The sequence below is a fragment of the Pundamilia nyererei genome, unplaced genomic scaffold (genome assembly GCF_000239375.1).
Source record: "Pundamilia nyererei isolate P.nyererei 1_Seehausen unplaced genomic scaffold, PunNye1.0 scaffold00104, whole genome shotgun sequence".
Lineage (NCBI taxonomy): Eukaryota > Metazoa > Chordata > Actinopteri > Cichliformes > Cichlidae > Pundamilia > Pundamilia nyererei.
In genome coordinates, this window is record NW_005187505.1 from 1,529,567 (window position 1) to 1,549,247 (window position 19,681).

General features: G+C 39.4%; 1 protein-coding gene across 8 annotated transcripts in view; it reads left to right on the plus strand.

Moving 5' to 3' along the window:
• The window catches only part of ppfia2 (PTPRF interacting protein alpha 2), a 177,193-nt gene that overhangs the window by 59,697 nt on the left and 97,815 nt on the right, over nucleotides 1-19,681 (plus strand). For 2 of the 8 annotated variants that reach the window (XM_013912874.1, XM_005740852.1), the window contains exon 1: nucleotides 10,068-10,577. The exons of the other annotated variants lie outside the window; for them this stretch is intronic. In XM_013912874.1, coding sequence (XP_013768328.1) covers nucleotides 10,497-10,577 — 81 coding nt within the window. In that variant the 5' untranslated portion in view covers nucleotides 10,068-10,496. Of the gene's footprint in view, nucleotides 1-10,067; nucleotides 10,578-19,681 lie in introns of those variants that run through there. 8 annotated transcript variants of the gene reach the window in all.

The following is a 19,681-nucleotide window of genomic DNA, read 5'->3' on the forward strand; positions in this document are numbered from 1 at the left end:
AGGTGGTTCTTCCTCAGAGTCCTCAGGAAGAAGAGGTGCTGGTGAGCCTTCTTGACCAGCTTGGAGCAGCCGTCCCTTTAATGTAGATGGGTGGATGTGGGTCAGCAAAGCACCTCCTCACAAGATAATAAAAACATTATCTGATTCTCACCAGATTCTAAAATTAGTTAAATACAGTGTTGTGGTTTATTTACCTAAAAAAATAAGCCACAATTCAGTTTGCAGAAAACTAAGTACAACCTTACTGATTTCATATTAATTAAGAGGGTAGGTCATGTGGTTAACTGAACATCAGCTGGTGTGACCACCTCTCTAACAGCAGAGGTTTTGGCTGTTTTCTGGTCTAGAGCATTTGGTTGTGTGTCACAAATCTTCCCAGGAGTTACGTCACAGCAAATTCACCCCAATGTCAGACCATGCAATGCTCAAAGAAACTGCAACAAATCTAAGAGCTACCGTTTACAGGCCTCAGATACCATGTGAAATGTTAAAGTTCATCACAGTGTAATTTGAAAAAGGGCAAACAAGTATGGCTTGTTTAGAGGCGTTGCCAGGGGAAAGCCTCTTCTCTCTAGAGACAACATGGCAAAATTGCATCTGAACAAACCACAAGGTTTCTGGAACAATATCCTTCAGATACAAGAGACCAAAGTGGAGATATGACCATATGTAAAGAACCATATTTAGAGAAAACCAAACACAGCATATTAGCACCAACTGCTCAGCACAGTGGTTGAGGGGGGATGATTTGGACTTGTTTTAGGACCTGGACACCTTGCAGTCATTGAGTCAACCAGAAGCTCCTGGTATTGTCAAGGTAAATGTGAGGCTATGTGTCATACAGTTAAAGCTTGTCCCAAATTAGCACATGAAACAGAGCACAACAGCAAATCTACAACAAAATGATTGAAAAAAAGAAAAGAATCAAGGTGTCGCAGTGACCCAGTGAAACTCTAGATTGCAATCTGATAGAAAAACTGTGGTGGGATTCTAGGAGAGCTCAATGAACTGAATCATCGTTGTAAAGAAGAGTGGGCAAAAATTCTTCCACAGCAGTTTGTGAGACTGATAAATTAACTGCTTTCTGTGCGACTTTAAGAGATTGACTCATGCACTTTTTTTTTTTTTTTACACACACTGCTTCTGCACTGACCTAAAGTTGTATTTAAATCATTTTAGAATCTGATGAGGACCATGGATGGGTATTATTATGTTCTGATATGCAAAGCTTATGATTAAGAAGGTGTAGTTTCTAACGTGACTGTACTCCGCAGTGCAAATCTAATATTATGAAAGTATAACTGCTATAGTATGCTGGCTAGGATAAGATGCTGTTAGCGCGAACACCTTAAAACTTTTATCATTCATTTAGATGGATACAATAAGATACATTTACTAAGAAAAATAAGTTATTGATCTATGGATATATTTACATGTTCAGGTATAGTTATTCATATACTGCTGGTCTGCGATGAAAGTCATCCAAGCCTCATATTATAAAGGGAAAATTTTAGAGAGAGAATCCCAACAAAAAAGGAAAACGGAGGCAGAAAAGAAGAGCATGAGATGACAACCAGGACAAGTTAATGATATAAAATAGTGCTATGTATGTAAATGCATGCAGAGTGAAAAGAGGGCAGTGGAAGAGAAACACCCATGAGAGGTCCCCCAGCAACCTGAGCCTGTAGCTGCATAAGTAGTGTATGGTTCAGGGCCACCTGATCCAACTGTGAGCTTTAGGAAAAAATAAAGTTTGAATATAATCGTATTAATAGAGCTTATGTGTGTGTCCCCAACCCGAACTGGGAGCTGGTTCCACAGCTGAAGGCTCTTCCTTCTGTTATATGTTTGGAAACTCCTGGAGCTCTAAGGTGCTCTATTATGATAATATGGGACTACGGTGCCCTTAAAATGGAACAGGGCCAGATCATTCAGGACTTTGTATGTGAGGATGTATAAGCAGAGATGAAATGTTTAATAAGCAGATCCATAATTTTCTCTTCATCTCCCTTTTTCCTTGTAAGATTCTATTTCGGCAGAGAAAATAACACGCCGTCCTCCGGATGTTGCCAGTCAGCATATGCACATGAATAGCTGCACTGAAAACAATGATCGACAGTTCACACACCCAAATCAGCGTGTTTCTTTAGAAGTGCTGAGCACAACAGCAAACTCCATTGAGGCAGTCAAACCGCATGTTTATAATGCAGTGTTAGTCTGCTCTGTATGATTGAAAACCTGCTTCTGGGCTGTCTGCTCGCTCTGAGTTTGATTACTTCCCCAACGGACTCTACAAGTGCATCTTTGAAGTCGCTCTGTCGGTATTATTTTATGCATGAGTAAATAAATACAGTAACTGTCACCAGGATTTTTGTTGGAAGAGCTAAAAAATACAGTATGGGGTGTGATTTGGCCACATGAAAAACAGCTATATTTGAAAACACAAGGACTGTTTGTCTCAGGTTTACCCACGAGGTTTGTTTCTATGATTTATACATTTTCAAGACTGAGCTTTTTTTTAATCCTGATAATATTTTTCATGTAGAGTGTTAAAGAGGGATGAGTGATCCACAGGATGTCCACGAATGAGAAACTACCCTCTTCTTCTTTTGGTATCCACTGTCAGGAATAAAGGAACTGGGGTGTGGAGGTCATTTATCCACAGGGATGAATCCTCAAATCCTTACTGGCCTTGAGAGCTCAGAATAGTTGAGCTTCATCTCCTTCAGCACTCCATGTGGTTTTTAACCTTGTCAAAAATGCTTCTTTATTGGAGCTAGTGTATAGGCGGCGTTTTCAAACGACAACCCACAGACATAATCTCCTTTTCAGACCATTTTCCAAAGGGATGTGTCAAAGAATGTTTCTGCTTCCTGTACAGCTTTGGTGAAAGCAACTTAACCGGTATAAGAACCTGAAATTTCCCAAAGGGCAATGAGCAATATAGCTGGTCATATATTATATGTATGAATATGCTCCTTTTTCCTCATCTTTGACTTTGTTCCTGCTTAGAATTAAAAAGCGGTCTCTGGTTGTTGTTTGGGGGGGACAGATCCCAAAACAATTGCGTGAGTCAGAGCTTCTTTTTTTAAATTATTTACTTTTTTATTATTCTAAATAACTACAACTACAGTTGTTGTTATTGCGTTAAATAATAAATGGCCTGGTACTTAGTGCTTTTCTACTCAATGTGAGCACTCAAAGCAATTTCTTACTACAAAACTCATTCGTCTATTCACACATACATTCATACAAGTGCTTTTAAATAGACATTCACACTCTGATGGATGCATCAGGGGCAACTCGGATTTCCCACCCATTATGCAAAACAAATAATCCAACTATTAAAGTTTGCATACATGATATCCTGAGCTTTATCACAGCCAGTCGAGAGATTATTGGAAGAGTGAAACCACTGTGACCACTGCAGCAGAGTGCACAGAACAAGAGTCACATGTGGAAACTTCAGTTCAACTAGTGGTAAAACATCCACCGAATATCTTTAAATTCTAATCCAAAGGAAATAAAACACTAGTTGTGCTGCTGTCACCCGTTTGCTTAAACAAGCCAATTAGCTTCTTTCTCCTGCCTTCAAGCCAACTTTCTCCTGATTGGCCGTCCCTCATAAACAGAAGATTTAAACAGCATTTGGCTTCTTTGGTCAGAGCAATGTGCCTGACATGACCATATCACGGATACCCGCTTTCAATGACATCATAAAGATCATAGTGCAGAGCAAAATGTCTGAAACTATGTGTTTAGACCAATCTGAAGCCTGAGGTTTCGGCTCACAGCGATTACTTGCACTTATGCCGACCTCATCGGCGACATCATTGAAACCTTAGCCATGCTTAGTGTGATCGTCCAAGACTGTAATGGGGTATAAATATATACAGTATGAATGCAGGAAGAAAAATAAGCAAAAGCATAATGAGTGCCTTATTTGTAGTTCCAAAACCATGACAAAGCACAGACTTCCAGTATATATATAGGATACAGTATCATGAGCTGCATGGCCTCATGGCAGAGTACACACATCTATAAAGGTATATGTTTGTACATCATGAGTTTTTAATGCCATTTCATTTTGACTTATAATTCTGGTTTATCTTTAATAACGTCTGCACTCATAGTCATGGAAAGAAAAATTTGTATTGCCTAGCTTATGTTTCATAACAGTTACGGATGTAATTTAGTGAACTCCATTTTTATATACTATCATCTTATTTACATATCTTCTTGAACAGTACACACACACACACACACACACACACACACACACACACACACACACACACACACACACACAAATATTCCCTCACACTGTATCCTTGACAATAGCTCCCTAATGTTTCAGCAGTGACAGGCTGAGGGTAATGCCCATTACAGATGTCTGCCCACACATGACAGTTGACACAATCAATATGTCTCTGCTGCTCCGCCTCGGATCGTCATTCCAAGAGGCCTTGGAACTGTGACCTTTACTGACACCTGCAGATCTAGTGGGAGTTTTGCTCGGTAACGTTACAAAATAGGTGCAGATACTGTAGCTGCACTCCACAAATACCATAAAGCTAAATAAAAGAAAATCACATTTTGGTTATGCAAGCTGGAACAGTTACAGGACTCTGGGTCTAATTTGTAGAAGAAGAAAAAAAACCCCTGTCCACTTATTATTACTAGATTTCAGTTCACAAGCAGAAAATGGGAACTAGTGCCCAGTATGGCAGCAGGGAAAGACCCAATTAGACAGTGACATGTCTGTCAGTGGAAGGCAATGGTGTTATGGGGTCTAGAGGGGCCCTTTAGCTAGAGACTGGGCTATCATACAGGAAGCTGCTTAGAAAGGAAACCATAAGCTTTATTCGCAAAGCTTCTGTGGAAACATGAAGAGTGAAAACATGTAAAATGTAGTATTTCATCACATGCCTAAAGTGGAGCCTACTCCGTATGCACTCCTATTTATCTCCTTCTGTAACCCCAGAGGAGGAGTACAGGTCTACCTTTGCTTCAGTTGACAGTTGTGCTCTATCGGGAGCACTATGATACAGTAAGTAGTATAATACATGACAACATATCTTGGGCGCCCTAAAGCTTTTTGTCTCTAGTTAGCTTGTTAGGAGTGTGTTTTTGACACTGTGTGCTAGGCATGGTGACAACAGAGTATGCTACTTCTATCATGCTACCATCTCCCCAGTGCAACCCCCTCCCAGTCCCGCAGAGGTTTATCACGGGCTGCATATCAAATGTGCACCTCGACAAGTCATCAAAGCAGAGAACAAGTGCCTCTAGAGCTATGCTATTTACAGTTTGCTTGAAATGTCAGAACTGTGTCATTAAATTGCATTTCAGTTGCATGCACTTGACCTTTTCGTTTTGCATTTCATAATCCATATCACAGAACTATTAATTGGGACTGTTGATTAGACAGCGCTGTTTTTGCAGGGGTCACCTTGGGCTCTGAGCTTGCAGTGGACATTTTTAGTCATCCTGACAGATTTGCTCTAGGGATAGGACTCCTGGTCAATATTTCAAAATCAAACAGAATAATTTCACAGTTCAGTTTTATGGCAGTGAGTTTGGCACCATGCTGAGATTCATATTTAGCTTAGACGCACTTCTTGAAAAGTACTATGCAAAACTCACACACTGTTCATCTACTGTAGATAGTATTTTTAGACCTTTTTACCTTTTTCCTTTGCATTCTGGTTGTCAAGTGTCCTGAAATGTTTTATGATATGCCAAATATTCAGCTAATAGCTCTTTGGGAATCACCTTGCTGGTGCAAAAATACTCTTTATTCCTTTAAAACTGAAAATGAATGAAAATGACTTTTTCAGCATTTTCAGGTCATTGTAACAAAGAGCCTAAAGATATGATTTAAAATGAGTTTTTTGCAAAATTTTTAAAGGTCAACATTCCTCACTACTTACTACTATACTTTTGCATGTATGTCTATGCAGCACTAAATAATGTGATCAGTAAATAGCAGTTTAAAGTCTCCATATTTGCTTCCTTTATGTATTTTATCATATTCCTTTCTGTCACCTCCTATGCACCTCATGGCAGATTTTGAGTATCTCATGCAACAAGTTCATTTGTTGTGTTCACCACAACACATCACGATACGATTAGGTGCAGTATGATTTGCATTTTTTCTACATATAACAATTTAGTCAAAGCTGCACAAGGCCACCTCTTTTGTTAAAGCTGTCCTTTCTCCTTACAGCATCTTACACAATGAAATTGCAGTTGCCAAATCCTCATTGCCTATGCACAAATTGTCTCTCTTTTCCCCTCCTTTTTTTTTGCAGCCGATTTGCAGTTTAAGTGGTTTTGTGACCAAACAAGCTTGTAGTACAATGCTCTAACAAGCTCACAGTATGTGTTGCAGACACACACACACATGCAGAAGAAATTAAAATGTGTGATTTACATGCATGTCCTGAGGTTACAAGTGCCCTGCTAGTATAAATTTGTGGCCTCACACTCCCACGATTATTGCTGTGGGTCATATGGACATGTTTTGTGTTCAGCAAGACCTCTCAAAACAGCATCCTACATTCCTACCTAAATGCCCATTATCTGTGCTTGGCAGAAATACACATGCCTCTTATTTCCTAATTTATTATCACTTCTGTTATGTGATATTTCTATCAGAAGGCTGTAGCTGGCCTCACAGATTAGGCCTTTCAAACCAAAAATCAATTTGTTTGAGCTCTTTGATGACATGAGGCTGTGTGTTTTTCTTCTTAAGGGATTTAGATGGAAATGGGGATGCATGCATTAGAGAAGATATACAGGAATGCTTGAAAGCATGCAGGCACTTGACTATAAACCCACATACTCACTCAGGTGTGGATTTAATGAACAGGGTGTTTGTGTCTTTGAGGTTTCCTCTGTGGGGATCCTGTGTAAAAATAAAAAATAAAAATAAAAATGTCACTCTAAAAATAAGTTTTGAATCAGATTTTTTATCTAAAACCCTATCTTGATAGATTTTTGTAAATTAACTCTAATATTAACAGAACCACCCTTTTGTCTCAAATATAATTTCCCAGGTGCAATGCTTTGGCAGCTTTGGAAATGCTGAAAGACAAAGAACAGTGCTGATCAGAGCTGGAGAAAACACAGAGAGGATTGAGAGGCTCCATCCAATCAGCACTAGGAAGCGCTAAGCCATGCCCACCACACATCTGTACAATGACGTCAGAGTCCAGTGGACTGCAGCACACTGACAGGTCTTTTTATGTGACTAATGTGCAGGAGGGCTTAGTAACCCGTGATGGCAAAGGTGCTGCATGTCCACAATCCTACTATGCAGTAGGAGTTTATAACAGCACTCTTGCACGTCAACATCTTAAATGCCTTCATTGCTGGCTAAAAATTAAGCAACTTCAACTCCTTATTCACACATCAATACAAGCACTTTTTTCTATGCTCTTTCTATGTAAGTTTTTTCTATCTAGCATTCACAGTCATTCACATTCATACTCCATTGGATGCATTGGAGAGCAATTTGGAGTTAGCATCTTTTCCAAGGATATTTGGCATGCAGACTCAAGCAGATGGGGGTTATTGATTTAATTGATTGTTATCGATACAGTAAGCCAAAAAATAAATAAATACATTTACCTGTGTCTTTACTATAATAAGAAGTCAGAAGGTATACGGACACCACACAGCCAATAATGTGCGTCTCTTTTAAAATGTCTCCATCTTGATTATATTCTAAAAGCGTCTAATCTTACGTTATGATTTCAAATGTAAAGTCAAGCTCACGGTGAATATGTGGTATTGTGCTACAGTGCTGAGGGTGAGTTTTGAGAAGCAGTTCAGGGGTGCAGACTCAGCTCAGTCTGCTAAATGAGATCTGCTGCTCCACTGCTGGAAATGCTGTTAACCTGCTATGTCAAGAGCAAATACTTTGATGTCTCCCAGAACCAAATCCCTCTGTCGGGTGTGAGGACACCAGTGAGTTCATCCCACTCAGCTTCACGGAGCTCACCGAACTGTGGAACACACCATGAACTGCTTGGGTATTTCCTGTACTGACTAAACTAGATTTGCTATCTCAATAACAGCTTAACACTATTCTTGTGGATCCAATTATGATAGTCTGAGATACAAAATGTTAACTTGAATGCTGGCATGTAGTTCCATGAAAAGAAATAAAGGAGCCCGGACAGTGAATTGAATTAAACCATTCAATAAAGTGGATTCATCTCATGAAAAGGTCACTTGATGAGAGAAAATTGAATGAAAACTGGATACATGTCACCCCTGGTTGGAAGTTTGTTAGAGCAGAAATGCTTCTCTCTTTTTTTTTTTCATGTGATAAAAGAATGAATGAGTCCTTTTTTCCATAGAAACATTGCATCTGCATTAGCATTTCTAAAGAAAGAGATGGTAAAAGTGTGGAATTGTTTCTGAAACAACCCGATAATTGATAGAGACCTGAGAAAAAAAGGCTAAGAGTCATCGTGTATCTGCTTAAAAATGTAAATGGCAATAATGAGGTGCACTTGTACATTTGTTTAGTTCAGACAATTTAGTGTTTAAAGTGAAATGTATCAACTGAATGCTGAACAGGGAAAAAAAACTAACGAGAACGGCACATTTAAGGCGAAGGTGAAAGACTTCTATGTCTAATCCATCGTGTGAATGACACTAATAGCACAGCAGGCTTATAGGAAGACAATACAGTCAAAGAGGGTAAAATGTGTAACTAAAGGATGCCATCAATCCCAAAGTTTCCTGAATGTTTATGCATAAATATGCTTTTTTTTTTTTAAGTACAAAGAAATCTCAGTATAGAAGCCTATACTGAGGCCGTTTTGTTGGCACATTGGAGTCAAACGTCACATAAGACAAAAAAACAACCAAATTTTCCATGTTTATAGAAATTTGTTTATCTGCCTCTGAATGATACATGACCAAGGGCCAGTGTTCTGCAGGTTTTAGATGTCCTTGATCCAGCACAGCTGATTTAAATGGCTAAATTACCTCCTCAACATGTCTTGAAGTTCTCCAAAGGCCTGGAAATGAACTAATCATTTGATTCAGGTATGTTGACCCTGGGTGAGATCTAACACCTGCACCTCGAGGCATGGAGTTCTTCACCCCTCCTTTAGGTGAAGACTTCTGGCTCAACAGTACATAGTAAAATATCATTTTAAGAAAAGCATTAAAAGCCTAAATTAAATACATAAAGTTTACTGTAAGTAACTGATACTTTCCCAGTTGATAATAATTACTTTTTAGTATTTCTGATGTAAATGGGGTATCCTCTCATAAATATCCAATGGAGTAGTAGTTCAATAAAAACCTACTGTGCATGTTTATTTTGACCATTACTCTGAAATTAATCTTATTATCTAAGAAAAATAATCTAAAAATGACCAGTGCACGAAACATATTTTTGTCTGCTGGTGTCTTTGATACTAAACAACATCGTTGCAACACCCTGCAGATTGAAGTTGTCTTAAACGCTTAAGCCATTATTCACCTGAAACGGCCATCTTTCTCCCACTGAGTGAGCACAGCACGCCATCCAGACAGCATGTTTTAGACAGTGATAGCTTCTCCTGTTGTCACACAGAAAACGATTGCCTCATTTGAGTAATTTAAGCATCCTTCTGCTCCTCCAATCAATACGGAGCTACAGTACACTCCAAAAAAAGGCGTTGACAACCTAGTAAGAGTTTACGCTACTTTTTAGAAATTGCGCAAGTAAAAGGTACTACCAGCAAGCATTGAGGGTTTATTTTTTCCAAAAAAACCTTTAAAAAAAAGTATCTTTTAAAAATGTATTCGCTGGAAATATTTATTTACATGTTTTTTTCTTTTAATTTATCTTTTAAATTAGTACAAAAAAACAATAGTCTACACATTCTTGTCCCATTTTGTTTTATCCGCCTTAAAAAAGGAAAAAAGAAATGAAAATAAGTTGAAATGACTGTAACAAAAGGCCATTTTTACAGTGTACAAACAGAGCGAACGTGTGTCTCTGCTGCCAATTTAGGCACCCGGTATGTTGTTGGCTGAGCCTCGCTGTGATGCTCTGACTGATTATTGGTGAAGCCAGAGGAGGAGGGAGGCAGTAATCCGCGCACAGAGCGACCCATCTGAGCCGCCAGCAGAGCTGCTTGCGGCGGGCGTGGAGAGACTATGGAGCTGCCGGGGTTTACTCTCAGTTCAGATCGCTAAAGGATACAGACTAATATACCGCATGCGAGTGGGGACGTGCAAGAAGACCAGTGAAGAGAGCTGACTCGTTTTCACTTTAATTGTCCCGGTTGTCCTTCTCCTCAGAGCGTTACGCGTCGTACCGGAGCGCTCCACCTTCTGATGCCGGGAGCGCAGAGCCGGGTCAGGGGCTGATCCGAGTCCTCGCCTCGGATCGTTTTACAGTCTCTGTGACGCATATGAGCTTAGTTTAATATTTTTTTTTAATTAAAGAATCAGCTGTGGATTGTTTGCCCATCAAAGGGATTATGATTTTCTCAGACATGAGTACGGGGACCAACTCCCCCAAGGTGCATCCACCGAACGGGACGAGGTTTTACACGTTCCAGGCAAGTTAACTGCTCGTCTTCAGTCCACCTTTTGCTTGTTTTGTTTACTGAAATGTCAGCTGCTTGTTTTTGTCTATTTGTGTTGACAGTATTTTTTTTCCTTGTTTTGAGTGCCTTGTGGCTTTTATTATGGTAAATTGTAGACTGATTTTCTGCGGAACAGTGGATGTTGGGTGTTTCCTATCTGCGTGCAGAGCCCCTCAGAATCCCCTCGGTAAACTCAACCCTTTGTTTTCCACGACTTTGTATTGTGTGCTTACATTGCAAAGTGCTGTGTTTTGGATTTGTTTTGGATTTTGAGAGATCTTGGCCAAAATCCTCTATACTCGAATTTACCAAAGAATAATTTGGCAATAACTTGTCTAAGATCTTAAAGGAGAATAGTGCAAAACATCTTCACACTTTCTCGTGATGAATAAATCATCTGACAGTTGGATTGTGTGAAACTGCAATTCAGAGTTCATATAAATCTGTATAATGATTTTTAATGATTCATGATCCGCCCACGTTTGGTTTGAAGAGAAATAGGGACATATGTGCACAGTGCCCTACATTGATTATTGTGCCCCCCCCCCCACACACACACACACACACACACACACACATACACCACCACCCCCTGCATAATTCAGCTCTGCACAGAGCCCATGCGTGCATGCAAGGAAGCAGTGTTGGTGGATATTGATCGAGTGCGTGTTACTCCTGTAACCAAGCCAGTACTTTCTGTTTTATTGTGGGTGGAAGGAAGAAGGGAAGTGAGTGAGACTGTATCCTTTTTCATATCAGTCTTCGAGCGCCTGCTGGTTGTCTTTGTAGCATAAAAGGGGAGGAAAAGGTGATGATGATTGGAAATTTTTGCAGCCAGGTGCAGTCAGCATGGTTTCGTAAGTGTGGAAAGTGGTTTGCGGGTTGCGTTTCAAGTGAGAAGAAGTGCTGAGGGGAGCTCAGTTTTGGACGACATATACATTTAGAAATACACCTGCCTCATAAGCCCATCAATCAAATCGCAATCTGGGCTGGCAACAGACCAGACTGTCTCATCCCTTTGCTCTTGTGTTTGCTTTACTCTTGTTGTAAAATTTTAGATCACTTTGTTTTTATGGTAAGCAAGCAGAGCGCCATTATCTCTGCCTCTTAAATCATTTCCTCGGATATCTTATTCATATGCCCTCTAACTACTGAGCCACTGTGACTTTACCATTTGAAGATTTTCCCCTTCTGTGTTTGTCATAACCTCAACTTTGCCTTTTCATGTCAAATCATTAGTGAAGAAAGGCTCCCTGGAGGGCTCATACCTGTTGGAAGAAGCTCCTCTGATACTGCAAAATCAAAAGGACCATAGATTACAGATTATAGTCCCAGGAAGTCCCCGTATAAATTAATCGAAGGACACGCCCCTATTGGGCTGCTCACAAGTCATTTTCTTCCACTCTTGGGGTGATATAATGTCACTGCACTGATCCATACCAGTGCTTTCTCAGTACAGTCATTTAAACACTTAAAACATTTCCTGTCAAATTGTTTACCATCTACTAATGATATTCATTTCATCAGATTGCCCTTCCTAGTTTGCAATTATAAATCAGTTGGGGCAAATTAAATTGCAAAGTAGGTGCCTTTTGAAGCTTCAGCCGCTCCATCAGGGTGATGAAGTTATTCAGTTTCTTTAGTATGCACTGCCAGGCACAAAAGCAAGCAGAGGTGGCACATTAACATAAGACATCGGGTAGAATGAAGGAGCATCTTTTCTCACCTGCAGTTTTGTGGTTAACCTTGGCTTATAGCATTCCAGTTGGCCTAGAATTCAAATGTGATGCACTAAAAACAAGATGAAAAGTCTACAGCTATGCTAATTACTTCAGGAGGTTATGTTCAGGCATGGTGGTTCTGTGCGAAACAGTCCACAAACACTGCCAGTCTGATAATTTTAACATGCCTATTTCATGAAAGTCCCCTGCATTTCTTTTCAGCTTTAAAGTTAAAATTTCAAGAATACAGTACTAACAAAGTTATTTTTTTTCTTTATTTTTGTAGCAGTCTTTTGTACGGATTTGCATGTGACAGCAACGGAGCCCCGCAAGGGACATGGGAGGGAAAAAAAAAAAAAACGATTAACTTTTGCAAGATCCCGAGTTACTTTTCGCAAAAGTTCATCTTCATTTTTTTTTCTCTCCCATGTTCCTTGCGGGGCTCCGTAAACAGCCATCAGTTTTGCTAAGATTTGGTTAAAAACTAATGGCAGTTTTAAAGTGGTACATTTTAAGGGATCATTGTGATCATTCAGTGCAGGGGAACAAGAATCTGCACCATCAACTTCTCGTTGATATTAGAGAAATGAAGAATTTTTTTTTTTTTTTTTTTTTTGAGACGAGTTTGCATACTTTTTTTTATGTTCTGGGAACTAATTAGATTTTACAGTCCATAAAGATCATTCAGTGTTTCACAACCATAAACATGACTGGATGTGGACCTGTATGCACACCCATATGGAAAAGAAATAGTAAAAACTTATATGATTTACTCATGAAAGTGGCCACTTTCTCATTACTTTCATATATTGTTTTAGTAAGTATCCAAAACATACAAGTTTCATTATATAATTTTTCAAGGGATCTTATATCTGTTTTCACCCTTGTATGCTTTTCATACAAGTTTCACACAAGACAGATACAAACTTACTAAGATTTATATATATCTTTTCCATATGGGGATGCAGGAGGAAAAATGCTTAAGTTAGAAGTTCAAGTTAAATTTCTAATCTGTACACTGTAACCATTCATTCATTCATTCGCTTCCGCTTATCCTTTTCAGGGTCGCGGGGGGCGCTGGAGCCTATCCCAGCTGTCATAGGGCGAGAGGCAGGGTACATCCTGGACAGGTCGCTGTAACGATTAGATAAAATATCTTGGGTTGAGTTGCATAGATCCTTTCACAATGCTGTCCACCGCTAAAAAGACTTTCTACCAGAAAGCCCTGAAATATGTGTATTCCCCCAAACCACAAAGCCATGATATGGCATTAACATAACTGGTTGCAGTGATGGTCTGGAGCATCATCATTATGTTGTAGGTATCACTCCAATACAGCTATATCAGATTGTGGATTGACCAGCAGGCTGTTATCCTTTGGTTTCAAGTGTGACTAAAATGCATGTTGAGCTTGTGGTGTAAAATAACCTCTTTTGACGTGCTACTTCTACTGTGCGACAAGGTGACACAGAGGAGTGACGCAACTACCTCTCTCTGCCTTTTGACTGTTTGCTGTGCTGGAGTGTTCATATTTATGGAAACCCTCCCATGAGGGGAAGACTTGCTGGCAGTGCTCCGAACCCTTTGGGCATTATTACTTAGTTTGCTGCAGATTTTTAGTCATGATTCTCTTTCAAGTGGCAGAAATTCTGCAGGAAGTGCTCTTGTAGTGTCATCATGTAACACTTTTAAAGAGTTGTACTACTAAGAGCTGGTTAGACAAACAATACACACAATGGTTCTTGTCCCTGGGCGGTTTCTCTGGAGAGGGGAAAGCACTTGCAGATTTTAAACCTTTGTGAAATAATCTTACAGAGTGTAAAAGTTTAAAGGGAGGGCTAATATTCTCACTTCTACTTACATATTTGTGTTTCCACACTCTACTGGGATCATTTTGCTGGATTCATGGTTAAATCTTTATTTATCTCCTACCTTGGTGCAGCCGATCAGTTCATACAAAAGCTGTTTTAGTTCATCTGTCTTTACACCATATAAGGAAATCCTTTCTTACTGACATCATAAAGATCCAAAAGTAGACAAAAATGGCAATGGCATTTTAAATCCTGAGCTTCAGGCTCACAGGGATCACTCATAGTATTTTAAACTTTTTTACATGAGGATCTACTATTGTAACAGTATACATATGGCAGATAATTAAAAAAAAAAGAATATTAAGTCTAGATTAAACAATTATAATCTCCTAATATTTCCAATTTTGTGCAAGTGTCACTTTACAGTCAAGTCAAATTTAGCTCAATCCTTCATTATTATTAGTTGATTTGTCTGTGTCCTTGTATTTAATATTTGGTTGTTGCTACTCTACAATACCCCGCCAAACAGTTTGTCAGGGCTGAGCTATCTAATAAATTATACATAATTGTTCCCCGGGATTTGTCCTTGGTTTTCAAATTAGCGTTTCGTGTGATTAGTAGCTACAGCTGGAGTGTCTTTGGTTAAAAGCCTCCCTTTCCCCCACAGTCTAGAGTGCATTGTCTTCCATATGGCCTCTGCAGCTTTACACCTCTAGCAACATTGCAGAAAGAAGCTCCTAGTGTAGGATAAACTATTATAAAATGGATAACAAGAAGGAAGTAACACTGACTTCTTAGTCTAATCAGGGCTTAAGCAAAATTGGCAGTGAAATTTTGAACAGATTGTCAGATATGTTTCACCGACCCCCTTTTTTTTTGTTTGTTTGTTTTTCTAAAATATTCGGTTGCTGTTAAAGAAGAGAGGAAGAAAATGAGCTGCTACTCACTGGTCTCCTTCAAAATAATCCTCTCTTCTGCAGCGAGCTGGCATTTGGGAGGTTTATAGCAGCATGGCCACAGGGGGAATTTGGCTAAAAAGCTTCTGTTTGGGTTTGCCTATAAGCATCTGTCGCCTGTGCTTTGTTTGTAAGCAGAGCCACAGCCTAGGCCAACCTCACTTAATCAAACTGCTAGAGCTGTGCTGCTACTGGTTTCCACTTCCTACTGTCTGACTGAGGGTTCACGTTCAGGGCTTGACAGAAAAGATGCAACGCGGCTGTATACGCTGATTAAAAAGTGCTTCTTCTCATTATGGTGCTTAACGCCAAGGAGGGATGTTTGTACTGATGTCCTGATAAAAATTCTTTTCTCCACTACTAAAGCTGAATGCAGACATGACACAGTGCCTCTTGTTCCATTTCACATCTTCAGATGCGTTAATCAGTGCTAACTAATGTGCATTCTCAAGCGAGCACTCTCTCCAGCCCAAACAGGCTCAAGGAGTACAGAAAGAGCCTCAAGATGGGATGACTCATAGCGAGACACCAGACAGCAGTTTGAGTGACAAGTAAACACTTATTCCTCGTTGCTCAGGATGCCAATGGCTCAACTTCCAGTTTATCTCCTGTGCACGCAATCTACCATAGCACAAACTGAGTGCTGCTGACATGTCCTGTAGTTGCCAGTAAAGAAGTTTGTTTGTGACCTTCATTTATAAAATAATATAAAGAAAAATGTAGTCAGTATATTGGCTCTCGGTTGTTCAATTAAATACATTTAATTGAACATTTACATTTTTAGACTGAAAAAAATCTTTTCATGTTTCTAACGTTTATAATTGAATAACATATTTCAGGGTAATATGGAAACGTCAAAACGTAATCTTGGGGATCCCCGTCCGTGCACCGCGATGACAGGTTAAATACAGAACCCCATCCCGTCTTATGACTGCTGCACGTTCACCAGTGCAGATGTGGAGACGCTACACGTCATATGACACCTGGACAGTCCTGCAGGTTGATCCCGAGGGAGAAGCTGAAGCTTTGAGAACTGTGCTTGCCTGATTATCTGGAACATTTCTGTAGCTGTTTCTGTCAGTTTTTGTTTTGAGCTGAATTTTCACCGTGTGTGCAGATGTAGTCATACATTAATACACGCAAGACTGCGAAGAAACAGACTCCACCAATGCATGTGAACTACACAGTCTTGTCAGTCAGGCGTACAGCAGACACGCGTACACAAGTACAAATGCGCTCACACAGTAACAACACCCAGCTGTGGAAGCGAGCTTATCATCACAGCTGTCTTACCCAGCACCCTGCCACACACTCCCCCTCCCCTTTCTGTGTGCTCCACCCTCTCTGCGTCGTGTTATTCAGCGTTGATGGATCAACAAAAGGTGGCCGTATGCAAATTAGCACAAAAATGACAAATTACCACACGGCCGACAGACTCAAATCTTGACCTTTCATTTGTTACACTGCACATAGTAACTGCTTACAAATGCCCTCAATATCCTTACCAACACACAATCACAAGCACGCTCCTCCCTTTGGTATCCCATTCCCGCCGCTGGTCTCCCAAGTGATACGTATACGTGTGCATGCGTATGCGTTTGTGTGTTGTAGGCGTTTGCCCTATTTTCTTGGTCTTTTTTTAATCAGCCCTCGTGCATTTAAAATCTGGCCCGGGCAGATGGGGAAGGGAGTTTGACCCACTTTGATGGATTCCAGACCGATTAAAAGGATGAGTATGCTTTCGAAAGCAAGAGGCCCCTGTATACCAGGGTGTGTGCTTGTGTGTGCATACAAGAGACAGGAGAAAAAGATTGTATTCATGTGCCAGTATGCAAATAAACATTCATCCTCCACCTTGTTGTTGACAGTGTAGTTATTCCGGAAATTGTAGTGTCAAGATAAAAAAAACCAAATAGCCAATTTCAGCAATCTTTCTACGGCGAACGTAGAAAGATTGTAGCGGGCAATTTTAGCCTCAGTCTTAACAGAGATGTTATAGCTGCAGGGTTATCTGACAAAAACCTATGCATAAGATAAATATACAAGCAACGAATCAGTTCTGCAAAATGCACAAACTCTGTGGGCTGCGCTGATGCAGAGGGAGGTGTGCCTCACTCCCAGTTACAGCCGAAATTCAATTAGATGTTTTGCAAAGCGCTTATTTAAATAGGGGGAAACAAATCACTAAATGCAGCATTTTCTGCCAAATCACCATGCATATAAGTTGAAGATAATATATGTGCTGTGAATTTTTGAATGTATTTGCATGTTAAGTGATCACTGAGAGCGAAACAATGTCTATTATTTTTATTCTAGTTCCACAGCACCTGTTCTTCCCAGACAGCAAGAACAGTGGAATAACAATGGGCACAAGAGCGAAATTACACAGCAGAAGTGTCCATAGATTTTTGCCAGGTACTAGGGCTTGTTCTGAAAAGTGCTGATTCCAGATGATAAAATCGCTCATTAGCAACAATGAGGTGAAGCGTGATGACCACTGAGAGGGAGAGAGATGTCATGGGCTCAGATGCTCTGAGATGGTATATATTTATATTTAAAGGAAAAAGATTATCCAAATGTGAAAATTGAGTTTTATATTTAAATACAAGTATGTATTTAAATATAAATTAAATATATTATTTAATAATAATATTTTTAGCCCAAACTAACTAGTACTGAGACTTTACTTTAGCCAATCTAACAGTTATGCAGAAAAAAACTTGCCTAAAACTTGTCTTCATAAAATATTTTCTTTCCAGTGTAGTAAATTTTTCCAGTGGCATTTAAAAATGAGTAAAACAGAGCAATGTTCGACCTAACACCTGCCATCTGATTTATGGATTTTGCTGACATGGCTGCTTGGGGGAAGCACTAAAGACTAAAATGGGTCTGGGGATTTAAGATTCCTGGGAAAAGGTCTGTGAAAAGGCCATTCTTAAGATACCCAAACTTGCTGTTGTATTCTTACATTTGTGGTATTTTTGCTCACACAAAAATCCTGTATGACAAAATTGTAATATTTTAAAAATAACCAATTATATATTTGTTCATTTGGATTATTACCGTATTTCATAAATGGTAACTGGTAAAAGAAACATGATAACATTTAAACTAGTTTCTAATTTTCTTATTTAAAAAAAACTACCAACATATTCAAATGGTTGTTTCTTTGTCATGTGCTATATTGATTTGCATAAGATACCCCAAAAAAAAGCCTCTTAAAACCTGTTAATTATCTGAGTAATGCTTTAGGAAATGATTTAATGTTTTGTTTTGTCCATGTCCTGAATTTTTTCCCTTTCAATACAAACAATTGGGGAAAGGGATTTTAAAGCAGTGATGAATGGAATGATGGGCTTAATCACTGGTTACTCTCTTAATGGGATGTTTAGTCCGTAACAAAATGGCCTATGTATAATATTTCCAGTATCATTTATCCTTTAATGCGATGTTGTGATGTCTTTCTCTCTTTATTGCACATCATCCTTTAATCTTCTGCCGTATCGTCGGCTACACATGTTGAACAGTAAAGCGTATTTGATGCATTACAGAGCTAGTACCTTCACAGACTTTCACACACATGCACGCAGATCCATAATAGATCCCACAGAGATTTTAAAGTGGAGTTGGGAGCACACTCGGGCCAAGCCACTCACTTCACTTCAATAGACTCTAGCATGGCAATAACCTCACTCTTCATTGACGCAATTATGGTGCAACTATTTGCCTAGCTCTGTGCAGCAGTTTGATCTCATTTATCCAGCAATGTGGACTTGAAAGGTGACATTTCCTGTGGGTTTCTTGACAGAATATAAAGCCGTGCGTTTATTTACTAGGCTTGAATCAAAGCAGGACTGATATATATATATACTTTTTCTATGGGCGTCCTGCAGATTTTTAAGTGTTAAAGTGAACTTGTTATATTCATTTCCAGCTCCTTATTACTATTCTTGGGCTCTACTAGAGGGATTTGGATTTTAAAAGACGTTGGTTGCTAAAATAAAATATAGCCAAAGACTGTAACAGGATATATATGGCAGAAAACATGAAAAAATAGTTTTGTCCACTTTAAAGATGGTCCCGGAGGTGGACCAAAGAAATTTTGATTCACTTTTAGTGTAATAAGACAGAGCTAAAAAAAATAAGAAATGGAACTTTTAAGTATGTACTGAGTATGTGAAGGGATTAAAATATCTGAATTCTTTTTAAGTGGGATTTTTTTTTTTTTAAAGGAGTAAGAAAAACACCACTTCACTACATGCTCATTCAGCCATTGATGAATGTGTCATTTCCATCCAAATTGCCTGATATCCAGTAGTTTTTCATCCATATTTTAATCGTCCTCTCTTCTTCCCATACGCACTTGCAGCCCCTGTTCCATAATGCACATAAAAACAGGGGCACATCCTTGGCTCGCCCTGGTAAAAGCGACGTCGTCAGCATATTTGTCAGAGCTGTCATCTAACTTGCTCCCTTATCTCCAGGCCAACTCTCCAGCTGTAAGTGGGCAATATATGAGACGTGTATTTGGAGCACTAAGCAAACTGAAGGCATGGGCAGCAATTAAGAGGTCTGTAATTACAGAAAAG